General features: G+C 35.0%; 1 protein-coding gene across 1 annotated transcript; it reads left to right on the top strand.

Annotated features, from left to right (window-relative positions):
* The first annotated feature begins 3,113 nt into the window (after nt 1-3,113).
* Nucleotides 3,114-5,058, top strand: LOC121132070 (WSCD family member AAEL009094). Its single transcript, XM_040727512.2, has 2 exons — nt 3,114-3,550; nt 3,630-5,058. The coding sequence occupies exons 1-2, from the start codon at nt 3,158-3,160 to the stop codon at nt 4,593-4,595; spliced, it is 1,359 nt and encodes a 452-aa protein (XP_040583446.1). The 5' UTR covers nt 3,114-3,157; the 3' UTR covers nt 4,596-5,058.
* The last annotated feature ends 18,596 nt before the right edge of the window (nt 5,059-23,654 follow it).

Below are 23,654 nucleotides of genomic sequence, written 5' to 3' on the forward strand. Positions count from 1 at the left end.
CTTTAATGCAAGGAACACTCTATATCTATTTACGTAGAACACGCACTCGTTTTTCTCTTCCCTTTTTTTTTGGACCAACTAAAAGCTATTATTCCTTTAGTAAAATCTTCTATATCAATTACCCAAATTAGGTAACTCAGAAATTTTTGGGGTTATGGGAGATCAAGGGTGTCCGCAGAGGGAAGGATGTAGGGGCTGTATTTTTTTTACAAGTTCCTTTTTTGTGTAAACAGCTATGAATTTTTGGATTCTTTTTTCCAAAAAAAAAAAAAATTTCAATTTTTTTTTCCAAAAAATTTAATTTTTCAATTTTTTTCTGAATAGTTAGGAATTGTTCTACAAAATTTAATTTTTCCAATGTTGTTTTCTAAATGTTAAATTATTCAAATTTTTTGCGCAAAAAATACTCTTTTGTAAATAACTTCGGATCTGAAATTTTTTTCCAAAAAATTTAAAACTTGAAATTTTTTTTTCAATATTTTTAAATATGAAATTTAACTTTTTTGTAAATAGGTATATATTTTAAACTTTTTTATACCAAAAAAGTAACATTTTGGAAAAACGCTTAAAAAAGTCATTTTTTTAACTAAAAATAAAGACGATAAAATTTTATGAAGGATTCTTGTGTCATATTGGTATGAATCTTTGCACACTTTCTTTAAACCTGATAATCTCCTTTAAAAAAAGCATAAGTGTTCAGAATTAATTTGAAATTTTTACTATTCCGGACAACACCCGGAAAACTATATCTCTATATCAAAAAGGGTGCAAAAAAACATTTAAGACAAACATGCAGGGAAAATAATACTTAAAACTTTACCGTCTTTATTTTTTGTTTTATATCAAGCAGAGGAATTCTTAATTAATTATTATTTCTTAATCTCCCAGCAAACGCCGGGAAACCTAGGCTAGTAGTTATGAAATGAAAGAAAAATTGAATTAATACAATCATTTAATGAATCAAAATAACCCTTTTTATTAATTGTTATTCCGATGACATAAAATAAATTTATTAACAAAGATTTTTTTTAAATGTTCTTTTAATTGGTCAGTGGGGGTTGCACTGATTAAGTATAAGTAAACATTATGGAACTACATTTACTCCATCTAACCTAGGAATCTTGTGTGAAACCCATGTAAATAAAAAATGATCGGGTGCGAACCTACACACATTGAGCTCAAGAGAATAATTTATCCCGAGCGCGTTGTTTATTGAGGTACACCCATTTCATTTATTTTTTAAAACTCCTTAAGAGTTTGATCATACGATTGTTTTAATACAATTCCCTCCATCATTTCATGACACGACGTTACATTGCTAACAAAATACAATGGATAATTTTTGTCCATTGTATTTTGTGGTCAGCTAACGATTCCCACGTCTTACTTGATAAGTAATGATATTTTTTATATTGTTAAAAAATTGTTAATGACTTGTTGCACATATATAGGATATATAAATTGTCCATTTTATTATTTCTATGAATAAATTTTGACAACGCTAAATCAAGACAAGGCGAGTCTGTACACATATTTGATGACGTGACACAAGCTCCAGGAGCTTCGATGGAAAGTTCTTATGTATCCGTCCTACTGTTCAGATCATGCACCAGGTGACTACTACCTGTTCCTGTCTATGACCAACGCACTTGAGAGTACAAATTGGGCCTCATGCAAGTCGAATAAAACAAACAGCGGATGTTTTTCACTTATTTTATTTTTGTGATCGAGTGAGACCTGTATTATCTATGGTGGAAAGTGTGGAGATTGTTAGTACCGATAGGTTTGGCAAAAGTCTCAAGGCGTCAGATTGGTTCATTCCTCTTACAATGAGAGGGGGAAATGACTTTAAAGTGCTAGATATAGACTCTCACGATAATTCATGCATACAAATCAAAAAGGGATCCTCTTCCTGCAGGTCAAAACACATCAATCTTGAGATATATAGACTCAATGGACTATTAAACTGTTAGACATTTTATATTTTTATTTTATAAAGGGAACCTCTACTCCATCTTTTAATAACTTTCAAACCTTTCATCCATTTTTAATTAACTGAAGAAAACTCTGGTTGTATATTAATCGATATTTTACTTAAAATATTAATCTTTAGTTGGTTATTTTCAAAAAATAACTATTATTGATATATTGTCATGAAAATTCGGAATAAACTATTAAAAAATAGCTGTTGGTATGAGTGAGTTATTTGGCTGACTACTAATTAATTTAGGAACCATTTTCTGGTGCTTTATATAGGAAAGGTTACGTGATACAATAGAGGTATTTAAAAAAATAAAATAAAAAATTAATTAAGCGTTTTCATATAATGTCAGCGGTATCCGGACAATTCCTCCCTGGTGAAGCCAATATAAACATGAGATAAAAAAAACATAAACATATATCATTTTTAAAAGAAATAAATATTCAAAATGCAATATTATGAGCAATTACTCGTGACTCATCAAAATTTTCACGATTCTCTAAATCATTAAAATAGTCACAATACATTGGTTAAAATCACGATATTGTTTTCTTTGAACAGGCGGAGGACAACATGTAAGCTGTTAAAGGATAAAGTGTTCTTCATACTTTAAAAGTTCGAGAAACTTTCAGAGAACTGGATGGCATGAAACAACTTTCGAGGGTAACTCTCATTTTGCTGCATAATGAAACCTCGTAATTAAAAATGACTATAAAATCGCAATTAAACGTGTGACTACAAGTTTTAGATCCCCATTCTGTGAATTATCATATTAATTAATGGTATGTTTTTAGATCTGGGAGTGAGACCAGATGAACAAATCCAAATAATTAATGAACAATTATTAATTCATTAAGGAAATTATATACTACCTTTAAAAAGAAACTTATGGAACTTTGAAGCCTCAACTATCCATCTATACCTCCTCTCTTATTAAAACCGTTATGCCTTGTTTTTTCTGACAAATTTTAATTAGTAATTTTTTTTCTCCATTAAAAGAAACGTCCGTGTCTTTATAAGCATTTTTATAGACACGGAGAAAACCATCCGTCAAAAAAGAAAAATAAGCGCACGCCACCTTAAAAAGTGGGAGGATATGTGCATAGAACCATTCTCAACATGACTTGTGTTCAGTTCTTTGAAAAATATCAAAGGGAGCTGTGATGAGTGTGGAATATGAAAGCCAAACGTTGGCTTCGAAACAATAGTGGATGCCTCTGTGTCTTTCTCCTTGGATTATTCTTTGTGCTAACACTCTTCACAAAATACTCAAGCAAACGTGGGAGAGAGGGTAACATAAGTCGCTTTGTGGAATTGTTGGAGGAAGAAGATGGTGATCAAGGAAGATTCAAGTGTGAGGAAGGAGTAAAACTCCTGCTCTCAAGGACTCTTCCTTCAAAATCAGCCTTTCCTTCTGAGGACAAAGAGTGTCGTAACTTTGAAATACGACATTTGAAACCAGGATGTATTGCACCGAAGGCTTTAGTGAGCTATCCGGGAAGTGGAAATACATGGCTCAGATATCTTTTGGATACGTCAGTGGGTATATTCACGGGATCACGATACAAAGTAGGATTGAATTTATAATTATTTATGTCAATGGAAATCCTCCATTTATTAAAATTTAAATGTTTTGGTTTTATTCCAGGATTTAGAGATTCAAAGCTCGGGAATGTGGGGTGAAATCCGTCCCTGGAACGATGGATCAACTCTCGTACAAAAAACCCACGACGCCTCCCATGGACATGTTCTTACTGACTTTAAAGGAGGTCGTGGTTTACTCCTAATTCGTAATCCCTATGATGCCATACTCTCCAATCGCAATTATCTCATTGGTGGACATGTAGGCTCTAACTATTCCAATGAAGCATTTAATACCACAGAGTGGAGAGGATTTATCAGTTCCCAAATGGCCAAATGGTTGAATATTGCCACAAATTGGACTATTTATTCAGATCCTAAAAATCTCACCGTTGTACATTTGGAGGATATTAAGGACAATCTAAAAGGCTCTTTGGAGGACATCCTTCAACGTGTATTTCACATCCGTCCAAATCAGATTCGACTCAAATGTGTGCTCAAACATAGAAACGGATTTTTCCATCGGGGTGCTTCTATTATGAGAGGAGACAAAAGTCTTCGAATAATTCCGTATCGTATAGAAGAAAGGGTTCATATGGATGAAATAATTGACTACCTAAACGATATCCTCATACGAAAGGGTTATCATCCCCTCCCTCTCCATCGATACAACTACTATCGTCAGAGTGATGAAGAAATTCTTGCAATGTTCGAGGCTCAACGCAAAGAAAACCTCGGTGGTCATGAAACTTCATTTGAACAAACAGAGGAGAACGAAGATACAAAGGGATTAGAAATGGTGCTCAATTCTTACATTCGAAAGTTGGACAAGGATGGAACTAGATTTAATTTGGATAAGGAACCACTTGTATCCAAGTACACTCTTAAGATATTTAAAAAGGCTCTCAAATTTTGGCCATCAATTCAGAATACTTTTAAGTCTCGGGATCCTATTTTGGAGGAGAATCAAAAAGATGGTTCGGGGATACGCCGTCTCGAAGATATTCCTCTGCCAAGTATTTCGATTCTTTGATGGACTTAATACGCTTAAATCATGATGTATAAACGTCAATTATAATTATATATAATATTTAAATGCTAGTACCTGGAGATTTGATGGATTAAACCAACAATAACAAAAAACAAATTTTTTTTTTAACCAAAAGGGAAAATATCGACTGCTTCTTTATGTATAAAGAAAAAAAAATACTTGTATCAACATAAAAATACCTTTATTTATGTACATACGACCAACGATGTAAGAATAAACTTATAGTAACAAACCACAAATTGAAGTATGTCAATAACTTTCATACATCATTAAGATATATTCAGATTGTTTCTAGGTACACGTATTTCCATATGAGCCATAATATTTTTAAATCACTGGGGATGTACACGTATTAAATATCTTTAATTACGAATTATTTTATTAATGCTTTAAATAACTCCAGAATTTAATAAAACTTGTCGATAGACAACATTTGAAAAAGCCATGGGTTTTTGAAATTTTTTGTGGATAGTTGTGGATTTAAAAAAAAAAATTAACATCAAATTGTATATTTGAAATTTTTTTTTCAAAAAATTTATTATTTGAAACTTGATTTTTCAAATTTTTTTCAGAAATAAATTTTTAGTTTTTTTTCTTTTTTTCTTATCTTATGCCATGAATGCTGGCATAGATATCTCAATCTTTGCATGGTAGGAGGTGTAGCCTGTTTGAAGCCTAACAAATACTTGTTTCTATCATTTTACGTATTGACTAAGTCATTTTATCAATCATACCGAGTGGTCCTTTAAAATCAGAATGCTTTGAATTTTAAAATTCAACAAGAAATAATTTATTAATTAACATTTAAATTTCAACGAAATTAATACTATAAATAGATGTGTTTATGAGGTCTCTTAATCATTAATTTATCCGCCCTTAGCCATGGCTTTCAAGAGTCGGGGGAAGGTCTGGCACCCGCTGCAGATTTAATACTTTGTCATGGTGTACCATTATTGGCTGACAGTGGCATTGAGGTCCTCGATGTTTGAATGACGGACGCAGCTGGTCTTCCCTCCGACATGCACCCAAAAGGTTTATTCAAGGAGGTTGGCATCAGGGATGTAGGGGATCCAAAAATGTCAAAAAAGAGTTCAAAAATACTCAAAAACTCATTCAAAACAGTCTTCTTTCATTGCTTGTGTCAAAAGTGGCCTCTCCACCCAGACAAGGCTCTTTTTTGATAGCTCTTTGGACAGTCTGGTGTAGAACCCCTATATCGCTTGCATGGGGTCTCGTGGACTCGAGGGGATTGGCCTGAGCTATTGTTTTAACTCTTCCGGATCCAGTTTGGCCTTTTTGACGAACCCTTTCTTCCTGTCTAACGTTTCGGACTTGTTGAGGGTGTAAACGGTGGTCCTGAAGACCCACAATAGCTTATAGTACGCGAATGGAAATTTTTTGATCCCATTCAAGGATCCATTTCTCGACTTGTATGAAAGTTAAGGTTAGTTTTGTTTTGTAACTAATTGTTTATGCTTTAATATATTGAAATTTGAATTAATTTTAATCACTGAACCTTTCTTTTTCTTTTTAAATGTTCCTTTAATTGGTTGGATGGAGTTGCAGTGATTAAGTATAAGTAAACATTATAGTTTACATTAACTCCATCTAACCTAGGAATCTTGTGTGAATTTCATATACATAAAGTTTATTTCTTTCTCCAGGAATTATCCTTGGCGCAAACCTACACACATTAAGTTCAAGAAAATAACTTGTGTTGTCCATGAGCTATCGCGATTCCATCATAAATTATTGAATTAGTAATTGTTCAGATTTCAATGGAACACCCGGTGCTTATCAGTATTACAGATCTGAGAAATTCACTATCAAAAACTCCAGCTAAAAAACCTGTTTGATAGGACATTTAATTATATAAAATAATAAAAAGGAATCCAAAATGCGAAGAAAATTAAATACACTTTTCGCTACTATCTCCTTTGCGTTGTACGCAATTAATATTTTTCATATATTTATAGATTATTAATTGATTACATAATTATTTATTGACTTTTCTGCAAAGGTCTTTAAAATAACGCGTTACAATATCTCCAATTTATTCTTAATGTGTTAATCTTGTATTTTAGTCAAATTAAATTATATCCACTGATAGTCAAAAATCAATAAATGGAATGATACAAATTACAAAAAACTCAAGGAGAAACTATCTACATCCAATATTATAAAAATAGCACTTCTTAATACATTATTTTTACACCTCAAAATCAGGTTTTTTGTATCTTTTTTTGGCTTTGATATTTTTATTCAATAATATAATTATTAAAATAGTGGAAATGCAGAGATAAAAAAACCTTTTTTTCAAGACTTGGGTGAATCCATATCTTATTAAGAACTATTTGCTCATAACGTAATTGCATATTGGTATATATATACCCTGTGTTTTACTTTTCGAATTTTGCGGTAAGGTGCATCGGGTATGCTCCATTTGCTTATTTATTATGAGAGTACATTCGCCACGAACATAAACTTTCTGTTTCAGCTATAAACTATGTTTAGTTTGTTTGTGAGATGTATTACGGAAGAAATATTTTGCGTATTCGGCAATTTTTTTCTAGTGAAAAACATGGATCAAAGAATTTGCATCAAATTTTGTGTATAAATGAAAAAAAAGTGCTCTGTCAATATACTGGAAATATTGACAGCGCTATACGGTAAAACTGTTTTGAATTTTAACGAAAATGTTTACACGTAGTACAAACTTTTCTAAAAAAGCTGATAAGATGGCAATGACGCCCTGTCAACAACAGATGAAAACGTAGAAGCCGTGAAGAAAACTGTTTTTGAAAACTGTCGAATCACTATCAGAAAAGTTGCTGAGGATATTGAAATATCGGTTGGCTTGTGCCATAAAGTTTTTTCGAAGGTTTTGGGCATGAGACGAGTATCAGGGAAGTTTTTTCTAAAACTGCTTAATTTTGACCAAAAGATTCGTTTCATGAGCATCGCTCATGATCTGTTGACAAAAGGTCAATGATGCTCTGGGTTTGCTCAAAATGGTCAAAACTTGGTGACAAATCATGGGTATATGGTTATGATATGGAAACTACTGATCAATCTTCCTAATGGAAGAGATCAGGTGAGCCAAGTCTAAAAATAGCACGTCAAGTTTGATCAAATGTCAATACGGTCAATAAAGAGTAAAATCCTGAAGTAATACACCGCTTGTGAGAATCAATACGAAGAAGACGGTCGGGGAAAACAATTCAGGGCTTTTGCACCACGATAACGCCAAAAACAACACGACAACATGCCCCTATCACAATATTCACCGGATTTGGTCCCATATGACTTTTTCTTGTACCCAGAACTGAAGAAACCTATAAAAGGAAAGAGATTTTCAACAATTAATGAGAGAAAGACTGCATCAGTGGAAGAGGTCAAGGCTATACCGAAAAGTGCTTCAAGGATTGGACAAATCGTTAGTACAAGTGTACTGTATCTGAGGGGGATTACTTTGAAGGGACAACATAAATATTCATGACTAAGTGAATATATTTTCCTTCAAATACAAAGTCACCTTACTTTTTGAACACACCTCGTATATCATTATTTTGGATGAGGCGTTGTACGAAAATAATTTTATTTCCAGATGGGACAGCGTGAGACTTATGTTCTGGTAATAACTTCTTGGCTTCCACCTCAGAAATGGAGGGAATAACCCTACAATCGCTTCCATATGTCCAATTAACTTGAGTTGCAACTTTCTTTTCTTCCGTCAATTTGAAGGAGTCCAAGACACGCATGACCTAATCTAATTTACGGTCAGTAGTACCCGGGTAGAGGATGTATATATTTAGTTATTTATCGGACTCAATAATACAGGGTGTCCACGATAAATTGGAACTACTTTAAACTTCATCCAGATCCATAATGTGGATATTCGGGGTTAAATCATACTAATATAAAAGGTTGCGTGAACAATACATTATAACTTCCACCACAATTGCTTTGACAACAAACAATAGTCATCATGGAACAAGCAAGGAAAGACACCATCCTCGAATTGGCTCGCGCGGGACACAACGCTATCTACAAGCTCCTTAACTACCCCAAGACCACGGTGTCGGGTCTTCAATGCCTGGGAGGTTGAGGGGAAGGTCTGCCGCAAGGCCTACAACATGAGAACTGACCGAATCCACATTCCCTGCTTCCTTGAAGGCCTCTGGAAGTCCATCAAGGCTTCGCCGGGGACTTCCTTGTCCAGATTGGCCAAGAACCGTGGAGTGAGCAAGCAGCTGGTCTCCAAGGCTGTGAATGAGGACCTCGGGTACAGGTCATACCGAATGGCCAAACAACCAACACATCCTCACGGCATCCATGAAGGACACAAGCCTCACCAACGGTAAGCGTCTCCTCAATGACCTGAAGAGCCATGGAGGAAGAATCATCTTCTTCTCTGACGAGAAGAACTGGACTATCGACAGAAGCTACAACGTCCAGAATGACAGGTGGCTTGCCAAGGAGAGAGAAAAGGTCCCTACGGTCTTCATCACAAATTTCCCGGCTCCGTGATGACCCTGGGTGTCATCTGCAGCACCGGTGAGGTGATGCCTCCTTTCTTCTTCAATCTCAAGGAAAGGGTTAACGCGATAAGGTACTGCGAAGTCATGGAGGAGTTCGTCATCCCCTGGATGAAGGATACGGCCACTGGGAGGGAGTTCATATTCCCACAAGACTCAGCGCCCGCACACATCGCCATGAGGACCACTAACCTCGTCAATTCCCAAGACATCACTTTCTGGGATCCGTGTGATTACTACTGGTAGGGGAAGTTGGAGAGGGAGGAGTGCAAAGTCAGCCACAAGAGCATTGCGGCCCTGAAGGATCCATTACGAGGGAGTGGAATGCTGTCGATTCCGCGGAAGTCATCAGGGCATGCAAATCCTTTAGGGGCAGGATGGAGAAGATGGTGGCTGCTGAGGGAGGACATGTTGAATAAATTTATTGTTTAATATCATGTCTAACTTTTTCATATTAACAAATACACTCCAAATTCCATTTTTATCAAGTAGGTTGAGTTTTAAGATAGTTCCAATTTATCGTGGACACCCTGTATAGCAGTTTGATGTACTCCCGCAGAGTCCTTCTCATCAAGATTCAACATAACAAACGGTTCAGCAATTTTTATCTTATCATACACTAGGATGGTATACGAGAAGGTTGATCCATACCTTATGACTCTCAGCAATGTCACATGACAAAGCCATGCGTTTTATACCACTTTCTTCGAACAAAATCCGGTTTATTCAAAATATTTATTATTACACATCGTATAAAAGCATACATTCTGTACGGGCACATTTAATAATAACTTTTACTTCTTGTGCATCGCAATAGTTTGGTAGTAAGATCTATTACTGCAGTCGGTCCTGAACGTGTACTAGGGATGATGTATTGTTCAGCGGGTGCACGACTTCAGAGTTCATTAATAAACTGGCAAAATAAAGAGGCTGGAGACGGAATGTCCTTGAAAAGGTCAAAAATTGCCAAAAAGCTATGTCCCCTTATTTATAAATTTCAAAAATCCACTACTACTAACAGATAATTTAATTTTTTGGAAAAAAAAATTCAAAAATACACAGAATTCTTAAAGAAAATTAAAAATCTTTACCCATTCTCCAAAATTTAAATTTTGGAAAAGAGTTTGAGAAATTAAATTAAACTTAAAATATGAATTTTTTTTGAAAAAAAAAAAATGAGATATTAAATTTTCTAGTAAAAAGTAAAAGTTCCTTAATTTTGGGAGGGGTTACAGCCCCCTGTATCCCACTTTTTGGCAACTGTAGACGCCTGAGAATCGGGATAATAGAGGATATAGATATAACGATCACCAGAAGTGTGGCCAAGTCGATGAGGCAGCATGCCAAGACTCACAAAGTCCGTGATGGGACTGTGAGAAGGTATGTGAAGAATTTAAGGAAGGCCTCATATATACAACAACATTGACAACTCCATTCAACAGCAACCAAAGCCAACTGGCTCAAGAAAGGCCATAAATTCTTGAAAACATAAATTGTCAAATGTTCCTACGTGATCTATTTCATTTTGGACGTGGTCGAGAAGAGAGTCTTTGCTATCTCTCACCAAAATTTAGATGGGCTCAAGGCCTCTGTTGAGCAGGAGTGGGCAGTCATGTCCGAAGCCTTCATCAATATGTGTTGCAATGTCTTTAGATCCGACTTGGAGGCCATGGCAGCAGCCAAAGGAAATCATTTTGAAAAATCAATAAAAAGTATTTGATAAAGCCCAAAGGTTTTACTCCTTTTAATTCTCACAAAAATTTAGCCTATTTGTTCGTTATAAAAAAAAGTTGGACACTGTAGTTTCTATTATTCCCTGCATGACGTTATATTATGTACGGAATAATTTTATCACTTAGTGAGTTGAATTATATTTCTGCACTATCTGCCACTTTATTTACAAATTTATAAAACACTCATTCCCCACTGGAAACGCTCTATTGATTTAATTTCTACGGTCGGATTGAATGCATTAATTAGAAAATGCATTTGAAATATTTGAATTACAAGATAAATTAACCGACACATCTAAAATTTCATGGAGGTTAATTTGTACATACGCTTCTATACTCATATAATCTGTCATACGAGGCATAAGTCACGACTTACAATCATCACATACGTATTTTATACCTTGTTGGAATAAGCGTTTAAAATTAATTACATGGAGTCATTATAATTATTTGAGAATGTTGAAAATGTCAGTTTTACGAGGACGTTATAATAGAATAATTGTATTCCATATCATGAACACCTTAGGGATTTGTGATTATATGATATGTGGCCCGTCAGCACAAAAGTAAACTAAGATGATTTTTCTCAAAATGGATTTTCCTCATAAATAATAATCTGATTTCAATAAAAACAAATGCTAAATGAAAAAAAGAATTAATTAATTATTATTTTATTCAATATGGACTACAATAACGCCCTCCACTCGGCATCAGAAACGGGAGCAGGTCTTAATAACAGTCTCCTTTGGCAAATTGCAGAATTCCTCCTGGATCCTGGACAGAACAGGATACTGAATCATTAAAAACACTTGATAATCATAAAAACACTTTTATATATATTTTATTAATCTTAATTTGAATTTGGTATTGTTTTAAGGGTAAAAATGACTGAACGATAATGGGTCTGAATTACAATAATCCCAGATATTTCAGAATTCAGATGACTAAGAGAAAAAGTGAGATCATTTTTGGATACTGTGCTCAAAACTAAATTCCTTTTTTATAAAATTCAATACCCCCCTCCCCCCTTCACTGGAGATAGTGAAGATCATGTTCACATTTTAATTCCAGAATGTCAAAAGCATGAGGGTCATCTCCTAACATTTTCATAAAAAATTACTGATTATTTTTTGGTATGTTTTGAGGAAGGGATGTCTTTTAAAATTGCCTAATTTTTATTTTATTTCCAATAATATTTCAAATGCAAAAGTGCAAATTAAAAATATCATATCAGATGGACGTGTAAGTCCACCCCAGTCTATTTGATTGATAAGCGTATGTCGTTCTTCATCATTTACATATATAAACAAATTTACTTTAAATATTTTCCCTTGATATGTAAAGATACGTGTGCAAAAACTACCTTGGGAAAAATTGCCATGTAGGAAAATTGCCCGTATTTTGATCAAACTTCATGAGTTCCAAGCCCTCGGGTTGTGCAGGGTACTTGAGGGTACCCTTGGATCCTTAAAAACCACTGCCAAAGCATCACATATATCCAAAGAACCCCTATAATACCAAAAAATAGTTTCAAGACCTTGGGCTGGGCGTGGAAGTCTTGGAAGTGTTAAAAGCCAAGTGTTATGGGTCGAATTAACAAGGTACATGTTTCACATTCCCTAATTTTTTAAATCTTATAAGGCTATCTTTGTTCAATGTATACTTCTGTAACATTACTTCAGTAATACCCCCAAGTACCCACGCCACCCGAGGGCTTCGAACTATTTTTTGATATTAGAGGGGTTTCTTGGATGTATATGATGCTTTGGCCGTGGTTTTTAGCTATACCACACTACCCCGGGATCCCGGCCAACCCAAGGACTTTGAACTAGTTTGTGGAGTTAGAGGGGTTTATTTGATTTATTGGATAGATTGGCGGTGGTTTTTAACAATCCCACACTACCCCCGGGACATTGGGCAATCTGAGAGTGGAGAGTATTTAACCATATTTTAAGATGCCCTAAGTTATTTATCCCCCCCCCTTTACAAATCCCCACGATCCATTTATTAGAAGATTGGATTGAATTTCAACAAATGCAATGAAATTGTATTGCAATATTATTACTCACACTTTAATGTGGGATGGAGCAAACAAATGAGCTTTGATATTTGTCATAAATAATATTAAACGAATTTATAATTTGTTATTATTTATCATGAAGTTTGATCAAAATACGGGCAATTTTCTCCCTGACAATTTTCCTAACTGGCAATTTTCCTCCATGGATATCTTCCACTAACAATTTTCCTCATGGCAGTTTTCCTAGTACCATAAAGATATTTTTACATGATCAACACCTTCAGTTAAATTTGAATCCATCAAAATAAAATTCGAACAAGATAAGGAATTCAAAAAAGTTAGTATATTCAGTAATACGTAGCCTTTTTAACACTGTACTTTAAGTTAAAATATCACGCTTCCAAATTAATACTGTGTTAAATCATTATAATTTAATACTTATATATTCATATATTCTTATTGAATTTTGAATCTCTTCGAGTCATTGAAGGTCGAAAGCTTGCAAGAGCCTGCCCATTCTTAGTTGTAAAAATATTATTGTATTTACCTTTTGAACTTTGTGTTGAACTTTATAGGGTAGATATGGCTTTGAAGTCATCTATTTGCATAAAATTTTATATCCAGCTCTCAGTGAGAGGTGTAAGGTTACAGATTGTATGGCTACATATTTTAAGGGTCAAACTCAAAAAAGTTTGAGAACAACTGCTCTAGTACAGCATTTATCAAACTTTTTGAAATTTAGAGCAATTTTCAAAGATGCATAAAATCGGAAGGCATCCCAGCGTAAACTATAATTATAATAATTATTTTAACAAATACAAACACAGGTTAATAAAGTGATTTATAAACTTGATTGACCTCTCAAGCGATACAATCATATAACAACAAATAAAGTAAGAAGATGTTACATTTCACAGTCAATCATGTCCAGTTCTTGTGGGTCTTTCCTTTGTGGAAAACGATCCATGATGTAGTTACTGGTTCCTTGCTTTTTGTGTCATCAATTGTATTGTGAAGGTTCAACAACAAAGCAATATTATGCACACTGCAGTAATCCTGACCCCAGAGTGCTATTGGCATTATACGTTGGTGAGAATTAGTAGTTGAGACAGACTATTACGGTTAATTTTATAAATTTATATATCGTAACAGGTCAAGAGGCACTTCAGTGTGCCACGACATCCTTAGAGAAACACTGCATTAGTGTACATAGAGTACCAACACATGACATGGAAGTGTATTTCCTTCCTATAGATACATTCATGTGTGTACTATCGAGTAACAGTTTCTCATATTATTTTAAATTTTATTGCTATGAATGTATTCATTCATGAACAAATATTTATTTTATTATAGTAAAAATCAAATACTGGAATGGATTTGTAGAAAAACACATATGTAAACCATACACGTTGAATCATAAATACAAATCATGCTGTTACGTCATTATTAAAGAAATATAGAGGCTGTTGGATGTACAAAAATGGCCTAGAAGATGCCCTCTGCTCAATCAAAACTCTCAGGATCCCAAACTGTAAACGCTAAGAGAAAGCCAGAATTGATGTTGGTAAATTCTTGTGACGGGACGATTAATCGGATTTATAAAATAGAGTGTTTTTTTCTGGAATTGCAATCGGGATTTGCATCAGGAAAATAATATTTAATTTATATTTCCGATTCTCATTGATTACTGGTGTTTAAGTATTGACTAATTTTCTAAATTATGTAAAAAAAATAACCCCTCTAAAATTAAAGAGTTTTTCCTTGTTTACATGATAATTTAATATCTGAAATTTAATTAAATTTTACAAATTTTTTCCAAAAAATTTAACTTTCTTTGAATGATTATGTATTTTTTAAATTTTTATCCGAAATTTTTTTATATTTGAATTTTTTCAAATTTTGTTATATTAGATTTTTTTTTTGAGAACAGCTGTTGATTTTCAAAAAAAAATTCCACAAAGTTTAATATTTGAATCTTTTTTCCAAAAAATTTAAATATTTGAATCTTTTTTCCAAAAAATTTAAATTTTATAATCTTTTTCCAAAAAATTTTTTTCCAAAAAATTTAAATTTTTCTTAACAATTGTGGAATTTGGAATTTTTCCTCAAAAAAACTCAATTTTTTGAAATTAGCTATGAGTTTTTGAATTTTTTTTCAAAAAATTAAATATGTAAAAATAGTCATTGATTTTTGAAAAAAAAATATTTAAAAATAGTCATGATTAGTAGTAGTAGATTTTTGAAAAAAAATCAAATATCAGATTGTATATTTCAATTTTTTTTTTTTTTTTTATTTTTTTTAGGACTGCCATGGCCTTGAAGACCAAAAAAAATTGTTACAAGAACCACCTCTTTAGCTTTAAGAACATACTTGAAAAGTTTCAATAAGATTCATTATTTGGCTATGAAGTTGTAGTCGAGGGGGTTGGCATCAGGGCTTATCGGGGGGGGGGTACAAATTGTCAAAAAAGAGTTCAAAATAACTCAAAAACTCATTCACAAGGGTCCATCCAGCCACTTTTTTGATAGCTACCTGGAGAGTCTGGTGTGAAAGCCCAAGATCTCTGGCATGATCCCTTGTGGACTTGAGATGATTTGCCGGGGCTGTTTTCATCATGTAGCAAACCAAGCAAAAAGACTCGTGAAATCTGTTACTGCACGGTCCCCTTGATGTTTGAAGAGTCATTGTATAGCAAGTCCTTGTTGTTAGTGGAAGGAACTTTGGGCATTAAAAAAGATTTTCTTTCTCTTTAGAAACTCCCCTATATTTTCAGTAGAAAGGCTTTCTGAACCTGAATTTAAGGCCCTTATGAAAGAGTTAAATATAAATTACCAAAGTCCATTGGTTCACAACTATCAGTTCTATCGTCAAATCCAGAAATAAAACAATTGGAGGTAGGGCATCTATTATCAAACCTCACATCGATCCATAATAGTTTCAGACTTTCCTCTAGACCTCTGACAGGGGCCCATAAAGAAACTAGTGACATTTATGTAACATTCCCGGTGAACCCTAACTCCTCCGATTTTTGTGTTAGAGGTTTACAGTGTACACGCAATTTATTTCAAACGGATTTGCGTATAAAAATCTTTCAAACACAAACAATACTCCCTTGTAAAATAAAGAAGTTATCTGATTTTAAATGTGTCTTATTTGGAGAGAGATAAAACACCACGTTAGTTATTTTGTTACTTCCAATATTTAATTTATCAGACCATTTTCGCTCCCCAAAACAAGAAATAGTAGAAAATTAAAATTGCTGTATCTTAAAGTGAAATTTTTTTGAAATTTGAAGATTATAATAAAGTTCTTGGGAATAAATTCTCTATTGGTGTGTTTCAAAATTATACAGTGTGCAGCAGCGAAAAATGCAGTAATTGATTCCCGTGTACGATTTCGCCCAGATTTCCGGAAATAAAGAAGCAGAGAATTGAACTTTTTACTGGTTTATTGGGATGTCATTATCTATATTATTTTTCAAAATAGCCTCCCTTAGCCGCCAGTATGGCCTCGATCCAGGGATAAAAGGCCAAGTACGTCTTCCTCACACAGTCATCACTGATGCCCTCACACTCATTGTCCACTGCAGCCTTCAGACACTCCACATTGGGCTTAGAAGTCGAACAAACCCTCTTCTCAATAGCACCCCATACACCAGGGGGTTCAAGTACATGATTGACGGCAGTCAAAAATATTTTCAACAGAATCTCTTCAGGGGCGTTTGCAGGATTATAATTTGTAAGGAGTTTCCTTTTCCAGCCATCCTTTTCCAGCTTCTTCACCTTGAAGACGAACCTCTCCAAGGAGCCAACGATCCTCACAATTTCTCCTAGAAAGTTGGATAGCCTTTTTCTTTGAACTTGATTGTCGCTCTCGATCGTAATACAAATGTTGTTTTGAAAAACATTTGTTCTAATTGGATTATAGAATAGGCTTATGTAACTTCAAATAGTTCAAAATAAGGAGTATGAGCTTTAAACAAGTTTAAATCCTACTACATGATTCGATGCTGCAGACTGTACAGGGTGTCCACGATGAATTGGAACTATCTTAAAATTCAACCTGCTTGATAAAAATGGTATTTGGAGTGTATTTGGTAATATGAAAAAGTTAGACATGATATTAAACAATAAATTTATTCAACATTTCCTCTCTCAGCAGCCACCATCTTCTCCATCTTGCCCCTAAAGGATTTGCATGCCCTGATGACTTCCACGGAATCGACAGTATTCCACTCCCTCGTAATGGAGCCCTTCAGGGCCGCGATGCTCTTGTGGCTGACCTTGCATACCTCCCACTCCAACTTCCCCTACCAGTAGTAATCACACGGATTGATGTAGGGTGAGTTGGAAGGCCAGGTGTTGCAATCCCAGAAAGTGATGTCGTGGGAGTTGAAGAGGTTAGTGGTCCTCATGGCGATGTGTGCGGGCGCTGAGTCTTGTTGGAATATGAACTCCCTCCCAGTGACCGTATCCTTCATCCAGGGGATGACGAACTCCTCCATGACTTCGCAGTACCTTATCGCGTTGACCCTTTCCTTGGGATTGAAGAAGAAAGGAGGCATCACCTCACCGGTGCTGCAGATGACACCCAGGGTCATCATGGAAGCCGGGAACTTTGTGATGAAGACTGCAGGGACCTTTTCTCTCTCCGTGGCAAGCCACTTGTCATTCTGGACGTTGTAGCTTCTGTGGACAGTCCAGTTCTTCTCGTCGGAGAAGAAGATGATTCTTCCTCCATGGCTCTTCAGGTCATTGAGGTGATGCTTACCGTTGGTGAGCCTGGTGGCCTTCATGGATGCCGTGAGGATGTGTTGTTTGGCCATTCGGTATGTCCTGTACCCGAGATCCTCATTCACAGCCTTGGAGACCAGCTGCTTGCTCACTCCCCGGTTCTTGGCCAACCTGGCAAGGAAGTCCCCGGCGAAGCCTTGATGGACTTCCGGAGGCCTTCAAGGAAGCGGGGAGTGCGGATTCGGTCACTTCTCATGTTGTAGGCCTTGCAGCAGACCTTCCCCTTAACCTCCCAGGTATTGAAGACCCGGTACACCGTGGTCTTGGGGTAGTTAAGAAGCTTGTAGATAGCAGAGGGCTTGTGTCCCGCACGAGCCAATTCGAGGATGGCGTCTCTCCTTGCTTGTTCCATGATGACTATTGTTTGTTGTCAAAGCAATTGTGGTGGAAGTTATAGTGTATTGTTCACGCAACCTTTTCTATTAGTATGATTTAACCCCGAATATCCATATGGATCTGGATGAAGTTTAAAGTAGTTCGAATTTATCGTGGACACCCTGTATACATGTACACGCATGATATATGGTTTTGTCCAAGATTTTTTTTGAAGTAAATGTAATAATATAGATATATTTTATTATCTGTAATTTATAATAGTTGGTTTTTGCAAAACCAACGCTAATAAACAGTCAAATATATTGCATAATGAAAATAATTAGTAATGATCACACAATATTTAGAAGAAACAGTAATTTCAACTTTCTATTTTGGGATTTTGTACGAATTGCAACTTGTACAGGGCGAGAACTTAAAAAATGGAATCCTCTTCGAGACCATTTACCCTCAGATATAAATTTCTTGCATTTGAAAGTAATACGTTTCTTTATAATATTACCTTCTGTGTAGAGTAATGAGTTACTTATTAGCATACTTGCTGTCTTAAGCAACCAACACCTTTCATGGTATCTGATGAGCGTTTACTCAGGCACTTTAACCCAACGTTTGGTTCATCCACAGCGCCAGTAAATGTCAAATTGTAGCTTTTTACCAGTCAAAGGAGCTCATAAAAAGCTACAATTTGATGTGAGTTTGGTTTTTGTACGATCAAAAATGTCTTAGCAGCAAGCAAAACGGCAGAGTGTGTGCGATCCCCTCTGCACACAAATCGATCTCTGACAAGAAGATCTTCATAGTGGACGCTGTTCTGAACAGGAAAAATAATCACTTCTTGGCTGAATCAAGAACTCAGGTTGAGGGAACCTTCAGGACCAAATATCCAGCTCAGGTTATGGCCATGGCCTCGTTGCATCCGACGGCAGCAATATACCACCCTAACTCTTCAAGGCCAATGAGAAAGTCTTGCCATCGTTGAAGAGCACGTTCCTCAGGAACAACTATGTGTTTACCTAAGACGAGGCTCCGGCATTCACGCCCAAGAAGGTGCAGAATTTCAGCTGGGAGAACATGGCTGTCTTCTAGCCGGCAAACTTTTAGTCTTCGTTCTCATCCGACGTGAACCCCCTGGACTTCGTGGGCTGTGTCTTGGAGATCAAGATGAAGAAGACTTCTCACCCTAATGTCCATGCCCCGAAGGCCTTTATCACGGTGGAGTGGAACAACTTGTACTCGTACTTCATGAAGGCCAGCTGTGCTTCTGTTCGTTCCCGTATTGAAGCCATCAATCAGTATGGAGGGGGACATATTGAATAAAAAGTGTAGAAAATTGTTGAATTACAGATTTTTGCTTCAAAAGTTTCTCATAAAAATGGTATTAAATATTTTATTATGCGTATTTTTTTTGTTTTTTTTTCCAAAATTTAGCGCTACTAAACATTTAAATATAAAGGCTAATAAAAATAATTAGTGTCGATCCCACAAAATTTAGAAGAAACAGTTAATTCAACTTTCTATTGTGCAATTTGGCGAATTGCAACTTGTATAAGGAGTTAGTGCCATTCACAATATCTACGTCTCATAAGTTGGGTTGTAAAGGTGTGTTACCACAAGCAGGGGCGTCTGCAGCCCACCCCCCAAGGGAGGAATTTTGAGAAATAATCGTTCAGAAAGAAACAATTTTAATGTATGTACATACTTTTAAATTTCTCTAAAAAAAAAACCTGTGGACGTCCAGCCTAATATTGTGTTTATATTGTATTGAGGACTGATGTCAAGTCTTGTCCCATTAAGTATAATCCCACTTAAAGGTCCTTAAAGAGTTAAAATAGATCACTTGTGACATCATTAAAGTTTTTTTTACTTATTTTATAATTATTCAATTATACAAACTGCGACAACATATTTTCCGTTTTCAAAAGGCAATAAAACAGGTTTTATAAATCAGAAAAGTTATTTTTTCCCCTCCATAATGATAGTAAAGATTTAAAGTTTTGATTTACACAGTTTGAAAAAATATATAAGATACGTGCATTATTATTTTTTGTTTTTTTTTGTTTTGTTTATTATTAAATAACTATTGATTGAAAGGTTTTAGAAGAAATGTGAAATTTATTATAAAGATGCAAAACGTAACTGATAATAAATCTTATTTTTTTAATTGTGGATCGTTAGTTTATTAATTAATGAGTTATTGACGATTCTGCAAAGATCTTAAAAATGTTAATATTGCAGAACCAAATTACCCGATTTAAACAAACATCCCCCCAAAGGGGGTTTTGAATTCTTATATGACACCAGATTTAATCACACTAATTTTAGGTTTCAAGCATTATTATTGGAGTTATTTGTACTCAAATAATAAACTACAAATTTCAAATTATGTAAATGAATTGAAAAAAATTATTTTTTGGATCTTAGAAATTGAAGCAATTAACTAATTTTCATCCAATTAAAACTTAGGAGCTGGATTGCAATTAGTTTAGTTTTATAAAATATTCTGTCAAACAATTTTTTAGCAATATTTATATTCGACGGAAAATAAATATATATTCCTCATTACTCCAACTTATGATAGCAATGGATTGTATTTCCAAGAAAAATGAAATAAGCAATGGCATACGTAAGAATTACTCCAACGTCGATCCTCAATTCTACTCTGAGTCCAACAAGGACTTACAATTATAACTAATCATAATAACAGCTTAATAAAAGACTCTTTATTTTGCCAACTCAAAAAACTTTTGCAAAATAATGCAACTATTTTATTCTGATTCAAAAGCGACTGAGTTTCCAACTATTTTATTCTGTTCCACAGCAGGGAGAAATCTATTTAATGCAAGCCTATTAAGAATCTTTTTGTATCTAATGGTAATCTTGTTATTACGTTTTAGAGAAAAGAAAGACAAAATTAATTGAGAAACTTTAAATAATTCTATAAGAAATATTTTTATATAATTTTTTTTTTTTAGCTTTTGGAATTTTTCCGAAAAAATCTCAAAAATTCAAATTTATCCTCTGCTGCATAGTATGGTCGAATTAATTTTTTCTAGAAAACAATTCCTTTTCCTAGAGTCCCTTCAATCCCTGCCTTGAACACCCCTGTAATTAGTTTGTAAAAAGTGTTAGGGAGATGAACGTGTATTCAACTGAGTATCATGTTTTCAGGCGAGGAACGAGTATACCTCGTAATTGCTCGTATTTGAACTAAACAAAGTACCATCTATCAAACAAAGGCTTCATACCAGAAATTTCACTCCTTAGGATTTATCTTGAGATATTGACGTAACGTTGGGGATGGTTTTATCAAAAAGTCAAAATCTTGGTGTTTTATGCATCCAACAATAGCTGATTACGTTCGTTTGATTATATTAATAATATTTTAATACTTTATTCCTCTAAAGCGTTAAGAGTTAACTACTTTTTAGTCGTGTTGTACAGAGCTCGTTCTCGTCTCTGATTTTAACTCTGGCTAAATAATCTATTAGAAAAGAAGAGTCAAACATGTTCGAACTAGCAGCCTCCTATAGCCTGAATATCGAAATTTACTAAAGGAAATTGTCATTAACTATACAGAGATAGGGATTAAACGATTACAGAAAATGATTTTATACAATTATCAGCAGATACTATAAAAGGTGAAGAAGAATATGAAATATAACTCATTCAAGGTGAGTGTCAAATTGTATGTATTGATATTCTTTTCTTTGGATTTCAGTGTTGATTCTTGGGATTTTGGTGGATAATCTAAGGATATTATAAAATTATGGGTAGCATCCATACTTCAAACTAAAGGACTCAATGAAAAGAACAGACAGATAAAAAAAATTGTTCCTCATCTACGCATTCAGGGAGCACTATCATTCATGGTGAGGAAATAAGAACGGTCTGTAATGGTATAGGTAGGCATGTATCTCAAGCACCCAATGCTTTTTGAACTTTTTAAACCATACGAGAAATGTCATCGCAGCAAGATTCAAGACTTAGGACATCAACTCTTCTTCGTGCGGGTCACACTCCAGCAGAGTAACAAGTCTGATGGGATCTGATGAGACCATCTACAATGTTAAGAAGAGACTACATCACAAAGAGGCTATAGAGAGGAAGGAGCGTTCCAGAAAAGGCCCATCATAAAGGTGGATGCCCTCAAGGATGCCATCAAAAAGGAACCAACCAAATCTATATGCGCCCATGCAATGAATCTCAACATTAATCATACAAAAATGTCAAAAAGTGGGGTCAAAAATCCTTAGTGAGGTTGTAGGGGCCTCTCTTTACAGCCACTATGAAGAGGAACCATCTTCAACGTTGCCAGGGACTCCTCAGCAACATGAAGAGTACAGCGTCAGGAAAAGTCATACCTTCTCAGACTAGGAGACTTTGACGTTGGCACCGATAAGAATCGCCGTAATGACCGTTATGTCAGCTTTGGGAAAACCAATGAGGACATTCGATCGGTGACCACACCAAACTCCCAGCTTCAGCCATAGCGCTAGGCATTGTTGCCTCCAACGTGATTATAGCGCCCCTGATCTGGTTCCTGGAGGGTTGCAGACACACGGTGGCCATATAAACGTCGTCTTTCACCCAGATGGAGGCCCTGCTCACACTGCAAAAATTATTAAGAACTTCTTAGTTAATAACATCGCCTTTTGGGATAAGAGAATGTACCCACCACATAGTTCAGATGTAACTCCCCTCGAATTTTCTTTCTGGCCTCACATTGAGCGCACACCTGTAGCACCCGTTACCCGAACGTTGAAGCCATGAAGGCCTTCACCAAAGAGGAGTAGGCTGCTATGGACCCGAGCTTCATTTGCAATACTTGCAACTCTTTTTGCAAGAGGTTTGTCGCCATATGTGAGCCCAATGGCGGTCAATTAGAATAAACTAATTTGACGTTGACTATGTATCAGAAAAGATTATTTAAAAGCTTTGTTAAAGTATTACGGAGTTGCAGGCTTTTTTCTTTTTTCTTTTCAAATGTGTAGGTTTCAAGTTTCCGCTCGGTACATGAAGAGTGGAGGATTTCCTGGAATATATAATATGAACCAGCAATAAGGTGTATTTTTGGCATTGAAAAATTATATTGATAATTATTTAAAGATTGGTATCATTTAAACCCTGATTATCACTCTCAATCATAGGTTCATATATGGGCATGTCCATTTCTAATCAAATATTTGAAGAACTGTTATTTTTTGTTGGAATTCTCATCATCACTTCTCTGATGCACTTCATTTTCCTAAATTATAAAATTGTATGCATAGTGTGGAAATCAAAAATAACAAAGACATTATGTTGAATATTAAAATATTCAAACATGTAATCGAATAAATTTAAACTCCTCTCAGCAAATGAACGTTTGAATACATAAGATTGAGTCCCTGATAAAAAGTTTCAGATAAACGAGAGCTTTAGTTTTTTATATATAATAATGTTCAAATACTAAAATATAATTGCATTATTTGCCAAACACCACTGTTCTCCTGGAGACTTCCTCGAAAACTTAATTCTCAAAATAAGTCTAAACCAAACAATTTAATAAGAGAAATTAGAATAAATAGTGACATCCTTTCAAAAAAAATACTTTAATTTAATTTTTACATCCCTCACATAG

The sequence above is a fragment of the Lepeophtheirus salmonis genome, chromosome 1 (genome assembly GCF_016086655.4).
Source record: "Lepeophtheirus salmonis chromosome 1, UVic_Lsal_1.4, whole genome shotgun sequence".
In the NCBI taxonomy this organism is placed as follows: domain Eukaryota; kingdom Metazoa; phylum Arthropoda; class Copepoda; order Siphonostomatoida; family Caligidae; genus Lepeophtheirus; species Lepeophtheirus salmonis.

Excerpts from the sequence above, each read along its gene's own strand:
- LOC121132070 (XM_040727512.2), top strand. The coding sequence starts at position 3,158 with ATGAAAGCCAAACGTTGGCTTCGAAACAATAGTGGATGCCTCTGTGTC. Across the intron at positions 3,551-3,629 it reads TCACGGGATCACGATACAAA|GATTTAGAGATTCAAAGCTC; the intron begins GTAGGATTGAAT and ends GTTTTATTCCAG.